A 7863-nucleotide genomic window follows, 5' to 3' on the forward strand; every position below is an offset into this window, starting at 1 on the left:
ACTTGCAAACTGTGCATATGTAATTTTCTGAAATGTATTGTGTATGAAAGATTAAAACAAAGAACTATAATAAAGTATTTAACTATTTAATGATCGCGTGCTCAAAATGCCTGGCATTCAATTGCACTCCAGAAGCGTGTGCAAATGGAGACATTCATCTGCAGAGGCAGATTGGACGATAGGAGAGTAATGCAATTGTCCTCTCTTGCCCTCCACCCCAGCAGCAAATCCCCACCCCAGTGGCAGGTGGACAGTGTTGCTATGAAGAAAAAGAATCAATTGTTTGAACTCCAAACTGCCACACGCCAGACCTCCACTATTGTGCGCTTTCTATTGAAATGCAAAGTAGCAGCGTGTGCCATCCACAATCTGCTCCACACAACGACTCATTATTTATGCAGGGCTTGTGCCCTCATTTTGGTAAAGTTTGCAAGAACATTTCTGCAGCCATCTACGGAGCTAGTAAGTTTGCAAAGCAAAGATAACTAGTTAGCTGGGATAGGAACACAAAACATGCAACACAAAAGATGCAAACTTAGGGAGCGAGATATACAATGACCCACGTGTAAATGTAGGGTGTATTTGTAATGCAAAACACTCTCTTCACCGTTTACTTCTTTTTGCGATATCTGCCTTAGTTATTTTTTAGTGTTCTCTAAATGAACCGGTAAGAGTTGCATTAGTCTATGTAATATTTTAGTGCATTTTGCATCATTTATATTAAGGAAGCAATGAAACCAGACAACTCAACGTAATGTATTCCCCTTTTATTACTTTTTTTTTTTTACAATTAAATCTGCAGTCTGCCTGGCAACAAAATATAACAAAAGCAGCAGCAAACTGAAGGCAATGTAATCCCCCGCCCCCCCTTACCCCTCTCCACTACCCCTCCACGTGGCCTCCTGGCACGAGCCGGCCCAGCCTACCTCCTGATTATCATAATAATACTCCCTTAGGCTGGCCAATGAGGGCTGCAGAGACTCCGCCAGCTGCCGGCCCCGCAGCCAGGCTGCTTATAAATACGGCCGCCGCCGCCAGTTCGCTCCATTCTCGCTGGGGACAAGAGCAGAGCAAGTTGGAGGGAAGCGGATCGGGGGAATCTTAGCGCCGAGCCGCTCCGCGTGGATACGGATACAGCGTGTGAGACGCGACATGACTCTGGAGGAGATTCACGGACAGGAGCCAGTGGCCGAGAGCAGCGACAGGTGCGTGGCCGCCGGAGCGTGCGGCGGGCCCCGGGACTGAGCCCCGGTGGAGAGGGTGGTGGCGGGGCTCGGAGATGCCGGCCGGGGCGCGGGCGCGTGCAGGGGGTAGCCCGGAGGGGAGGCTGACCTGGGGGTCTCGCGCTGGACCCGGGACTGAGCCGCCTCCCCGTTGTGTGTTGCAGGATGCAGGGCGCGGGCAAAGCCCTCCACGAGCTGCTGGTGTCGGCGCAGCGGCGCGGTGGCCTCACCGCCGGGGTGTACGAGTCCGCCAAGCTGATGAACGTGTGAGTATCCGAGCTGTGTGGCTGGGTGGCTGGGTGGGTGGGGGGATGAGGGAGGGTGGTAGGGGCGGCCCGGCGGGGGCTGTACCACCCTCTGTCCCCGGGCTGACAGCTGCTCTGTCCCCACAGTGATCCCGACAAGGTGGCGTTCTGTGTGCTGGCAGCGGCCGAGGAGGACGAGGGGGACATTGCCCTGCAGATCCACTTCACCCTCATCCAGGCCTTCTGCTGCGACAACGACATCGACATTGTGCGCCTGCACGACATCCCAAAGCTGGCCGACATTGTGGGGGCCAGCGAGGAGTCGGGCGAGCCCCGTGACCTGCACTGCATCCTCATCACGGTGAGTGCCCTCTGCCAGGCCTGCGGGCAGCCCGGACCTGCCCCGCTGCAGCTGCCCCTGCTGCCACAGGGACTTAAGATGTCCAAATGCCATGCCCCCTGGAGTCTCAGAGCATGGCTGGTACAGGGACTGATTGCTGATCTTCAGCTAAGACCACACGTTTCCCTGCCACCCCAGTGCCAACGGTGCCTTGTTTCTAGGCAAGAGATACCTGCTCATTTAAAGAGACTAGTCCTGCTTTCTGTGCTAGCCCCTTCACCAAACCTTTCCCCAAAGTACCTATCTCTTGGCATTCTAGCTTGGTAATACCAACTCATGAAGTGTTTTGGGTTTTTTTTGTCCTTGTTTATCACAGAATCCAGATGAGGATGCTTGGAAAGACCCTGCGCTGGAAAAGCTCAACTTGTTTTGTGAGGAAAGCCGGCATGTCAATGATTGGGTGCCCACTATCACCCTGCCTGAGTGATGAAGATTCATTGCACTGGAGAGGTTGAAACCTTTGTTGCATTCTCGTCATGGTGTTGCACGCCTGGGTGAACCAACACATTGCTGATTCTGTGGATTAGCCTGGTCAAGAGATCGGATTAAGTCGCTCAGACTGGCAAGCAGTGGGCTCTTGTGGAGAAGGAAGATGTGAGGGAGGAAGGGAATGTCTCATGCCAGGAGTGAGTCCCTACTACCTTGCAGTAGTGGAATGGCTGGCGTGCCAAGGAGCTGAATGAGTATTGCAAGTTTCCAGGAGCTGAAGAAATATTGCAAGTTTTCAGGTCAAGTGGAAGTTTAAGAAAGCTGGACAGAAGGTTGGGAAATTGGACAAAAATAACTTGGAAAGACTGGACAAAATATTGTAACTAGGAACTGTTGGCACTACAAAACTTTAAGAGGAAAACACTTTGATGGTCTGTTAGAGATTTGTTACTGTGACAATATACAAAGACTTTTCTGCAAAGACTCTTATGCAGACACAATTTATCAAAGGCCTTTGGGCTGTTTAGAAAACATTGGTTTACTAATGCAATAATACTCTTTATGCTGCTATGAAAGCTCTAATGTTTATAATAAACTTTTTAATATAAATAACTCTTGTGTTTTGCTTACTGTGTGGGGAAAACCTCATTGTCCTTTTTAAAGTTCAGAACTTGCATTTTCTTTCATATCCCTGTGCTCCTATGAAGTGCTATAATCAACTAGACCATGGTAATGTGCCCTTACTTGAAAATACTTATTTTTATTTCTGAGGGATATAGCCATGCTTTCTAGTCACTGATAATTTGACCTTTCACTCCTTTGCAACAGCTGCTGATTTCAACAGCTTGCAATGCGAGGAGCTGCATGCTTAATGAGCTGAGTTATTGTAGTAGGCAGCCTTTGTAGTCCATTAGAGGCATACCACACGTGTTCCAAGATAATTTAAGTTTCATACCTCTGGGTTTTTAAAATACAAAAGATTTAGTTACAATTTAAAATGCCAGTAATAACTGGAATCCATCAAAAAAGTTACTAGCTGGCAGTAGCCATGCCTGAGTTTTACAGAAACAAAATATAATGAAAGCCTACATGCCCTTCAGATTTCAGGTGCATTTCACACTTTTAGACTACAAGTAAATAAACCTAAAAGATTGCAGACACAACTATTGTTGCATACATATTTTAGATAATAGCTTGCATCTGCTTCAAGCTGTCATTTGACTTGGCTGTCTGCCAGATGTTTGGAACAATAGAAGCTGAGGATCCTAAACCCAATAGCTCACAGACCTTGATTTTGTTTTGAGGCAATCTAGGAAAATGTGCATGTGAATTTGTTACACTATTACGTGATGTAAAAGCATTACTCAGATGCACACTATTGTCTGACATTCAGCAGGGAGCTTCTAATATACAGTGAATATCTAGGGGGATATTCCTACTACATGTTTGCAAAAGACAGCTGTGAAGTTTCTGGATAATATTAGATGAGTACAGGAAAATGACACACAAGCCACACTAATAGCATTTAAGTAGGCCAATGAATCCTGTGGCAGAATGTGAAGGAGAGAACAAGGCTGAAATGTAACAGGAAAATAAATGCACAGGTATCTGCATAGTTCTTCTATTAGTTGCTTTGCAAGTGACTAGTGTTTGATTAGATGGGCATTTCTAAGTAGAATAGTTCATGTGCTCTTGTATTTGAGGATTTTATTGCATCATCTGCTGTTGATTCCATTGTTCTTGGTAATGGAAGTTCTAATTCTCTGTGGCTTCACTATTCCTATGGCGGAACATGTTCTGTGTATTCATTGCTATGCCTTACCATCATTGTCATAAGCTTCAGGGAATATAGTAGCAATGCAAATAGACTAACTCCCATCCCTGGCATGACTGGCAGGGAAAGAAATAGACTACATATTTTATGTTGCAAGGAATTACTCTAGTGTACATTAGCACTCAAGTTAAATATTTTTATTTCTGTGCTACTCTTCCCTATTGATGGTTTTATTCATTTCCCATAATATGGAGTAACTTCTTTATAAATAGAATAGCTATGGTTACATCTACAGGCTGCTACATCTGTTAAGCATTTTACTCTTGGGACACAGTTGTAAATGTCTGGTATTTAAATACTGTGGTGCATTAAAAATACAAAAGACAAAAATAAGTGTTGAGGGGGTGGAAATTTTAAATTCATCCACTTGTGCATGTTCTCACTTAAAAAGTTATTTTTTTTTTTTACCTAAGGCTTTCTTAAATTTACTGAGTGGTGTCTTTCCCATTAGTTAAGAAAACCTGCTCATACAGCGTTAGTGCAAAGATTGCTTCTAAAGAAGTTACCTTGATATGTATGAAATATCAAGTCAGTTTTTCTGCTCTGATGAATACATACTCTTTCATTTTTGAGAATCTTGCAAGTCTGTTAGCTTTCTAAGAAATAGCACTTTGCAATCTCTTATATAATCAGCTTGTGGCTTTGAACAGCTAAAAATGAACTGTCCTGACATCAACTTTTATTCAAAGTGTGAGCAGTAAATAACGACCTTGAATAGTTTAAACAAGCTGTTGAGCAGATAAAACTGAACAAAGTCCTTTCATGTTATACATGACACTGCATTACAACGAAGAAGTAATTTGACCAATTTGATGTTTGGGACTGTATATAAGTGATTGTATTTATTAGGAAAAAAGTTTATCTTGCTATAGGTAGAAAAGCAAAACAACATTCTTAAAACTAATTCAATCAACTGTAACTGTACGCCAGTAGGTATGGTGAAAATTACTCAGCCTTGGACAATAATGAAACAAGCCCAAATCCGTACTCTAATTTTGAAGTGCACACTTGGAAAAAAGTGTTACATGATTTCATGCTAACTTTCATTATAATTGAGAGGCTGCCCCTGGCTTCTCTATATGCAGAGCTGTCCTGTTCCTACGTCAGTTTGGGGAAGCCACCCTTGGCCCTGCAGTTTGGGGGGTCCTGTGAGGTCCAGGGTAGCCTGGGGGTTTATAGGGAGAGCCTGAGTTCAGTAGCAGGAGTCAGGCTCGCCTCCACACTCACCAGCTGCAGGAAGTAGAGCTACCCAGCAGCCTGCTCTGCTCTGCCCTCTTTCAGTTCTGCTTCCTGTTGCTGTGGTAAATGCGGGAGGGGAACCCCTGCTGCTGTCACCAGGCATCCTCTGGTAATCCCCTGGAGTGGCATTATTGAGGGGGAGGAAGGAGGCTTGGGGAAAGGTTGCAATGGAGTGGGAGAGACAGGAAAAGATGAGCAGCAGGTTGGGCCTGAGGTGGAAGAAGTTGTTTTCTTGGGTCCCCACCTCCATAGGGATGGCCTTATCTATATGTCTAGAAAACTGCAATTTGTGCCTCATAAAAAGTATGTCAATTCATTGTTTTGACCCGTATGTTACTGAAAATCTTTCTGGTTTACTACATTTAGCTGGAGTGCAAAATAGCAGTAAGTTAAAATGGTAATGGGCATGCTAATAATAGTCTGTAGTGAACAATATTTATTGCAAAGGAATCAAACATATGCACCTTATGAAATACACACTGGACATTACTTAACATGGCAAAACCTCATCAACTGGTACCAATTGCCTGAGTAATGACTGAGTAATCATCTTTACATACTCAAATATGTCAATCTGCGAGAAGAAACTATAGTTCTAAAGATACAATGTATATATATTCTTAGATGTTGGGGGGCCTAAGACCCCTCAATAACAATACATCTGTCAGTCACAAAGTAGTATCCACAATATGGCTTACTGTAGGGCAGCATTAAGTAACACTTATTGCCAGTGGTGTCAAATATCAGAGGGGTAGCCCTGTTAGACTGAATCTGCAAAAGTGACGAGGAGTCCCGTGGCACCTTATAAACTAACAGATTTATTGGAGCATAATTGATGAAGTGGGTCTTTGCCCACGAAAGCTTATGCTCCAATAAATCTGTTAGTCTATGAGATGCCATAGGACTCCTTGTTGCTATTGCCACTGGGTAACTCCAGGGAGGTCTGGCGCTGCTTCAATCCTTGGAGACTCCAGTACATCTGCCTGTGACAGAGGGACTCTCAATATGTTGGAAACCCGAGAGCCCCTGCAGAACATGGGCAACAAGTTACTCCCACAATGGCTGAATTTGGGGACCCTTGTGCATGTGCCTTGGAGGTAAAATCAGTTTCCTGATGTCTTTGCTCCTTTGGTCTATCATTGGGGGCTGGGGTAGCTTGGATGAATAGGCTGAGCTGGGGGTGTTGGGTGGAACAAAAAGGGGGTTAATGAGGAGAGCACATTTGGGAGGCATTTACTAAATTCCAGGGGGGAGAAGGATAGGTTTTGGCACCAAAAGTTCTGACCCGAGGGAGGTTCAGTATGAAAAAGGTGGGGTTCTGAGTATTAGGTGAAGTTTTGAGCTAAGAGATGAAGGCAGAGAAGAGAATCTCTCCTTGCACTTTTTTTTTCAATTCTCCTCCCCTGAGTGCTGCAAGATGATCAAATCCACATATATTATTGTATAATCATAAACATTAAAGATAGATAAGTATTATTGTTTCATTATACTAAAATGTATTGGCAGCCTACATGCTCCTGACATAATATTTGTATGAATTATGCCTTTTGAGGTATCATATGAAAGCTAGTAGAACTCTGGTTATTAGTAAGGGGTGGAGTGAGGGTGGGGTAGAACAGAGAAGGAAGGGGTAGGTCAGGGCCTGGGGCAAGAGGAAGTTGCCTTGATCCCTATGCTTGGGCAGGGAATTGCCCTGGGTCCTGGGCAGTGGGCCATTATAGGGATGGCCCTGCTTGGAATCATTTAATCCATGGTCTTTTGTTAATAGACTTGTGTTAGTTTTACTATAGACCTGTTCAATGCTGTGTTTGAAGTTAAAATTTGTGAACTGTAGAGTATTGACTCTTTAACAAAGCAACAAACTTTGTCTTTTGAGGATGCACAGTGGCCATGACACTGTATTGGAGAGAAATAGCTGTAAGAAGCTCGGGGAACAGAGTTCACTGACTGTTACTTGCTAGCAGAAGCCTGGGCCAGGATGGCCTCCGGGAGTTTGCTGGTGAGTAACACAGACTTGTGTGTCAGAGCTGACACATTCTAATCAGCAGGGCTCGACAAACTGCGGCAAAATCCACTTGCCAGCCCCGCACCGCGCATGCGCCAGACCCACACTGTGCATGCACGTGCCGCCGGTGAACGGGGCAACTGGCTGATATCAACTTGCCACAGGCGAGTAGATACATGGGTTTGTTGAGCCCTGCTAATCAGTAGTAAAAATCTTGCTAGGCAGAAAGAGGTAACAATGGCTCACAGTTCTGGGCATCCTCAGAAGCATCTAGTCCATTTCGCTGCTTGTGCAATTTTGCACTTGATACTGTGTGTCTGATTTTAAAAGCAATGGGGGTTCTTTACTTCCTTTGGGCATCTGTTTCTCCACCTACCAGTGCTTCCTGTCAGGGAAATTTCCCTGATATTTTATGTTTTCCTTTCCTTAACTACATTCACTTTACACTTATCTGTGCTATGCATCACTCTAAATAGTTCTCTTTCTTG

The 7863-nt window shown here is 44.6% G+C and overlaps 1 protein-coding gene across 1 annotated transcript; it reads left to right on the plus strand.

The window, feature by feature from the left end:
* The first annotated feature begins 1035 nt into the window (after positions 1–1035).
* On the plus strand, positions 1036–2909 carry GADD45G (growth arrest and DNA damage inducible gamma). Its single transcript, XM_006131884.5, has 4 exons — positions 1036–1205; positions 1388–1489; positions 1616–1829; positions 2185–2909. Exons 1-4 carry the CDS (start codon positions 1153–1155, stop codon positions 2293–2295), a joined length of 480 nt encoding a protein of 159 aa, XP_006131946.1. The 5' UTR covers positions 1036–1152; the 3' UTR covers positions 2296–2909.
* The last annotated feature ends 4954 nt before the right edge of the window (positions 2910–7863 follow it).

Source organism: Pelodiscus sinensis, chromosome 6 (assembly GCF_052426305.1).
Source record: "Pelodiscus sinensis isolate ZL-2025 chromosome 6, ASM5242630v1, whole genome shotgun sequence".
Lineage (NCBI taxonomy): Eukaryota > Metazoa > Chordata > Testudines > Trionychidae > Pelodiscus > Pelodiscus sinensis.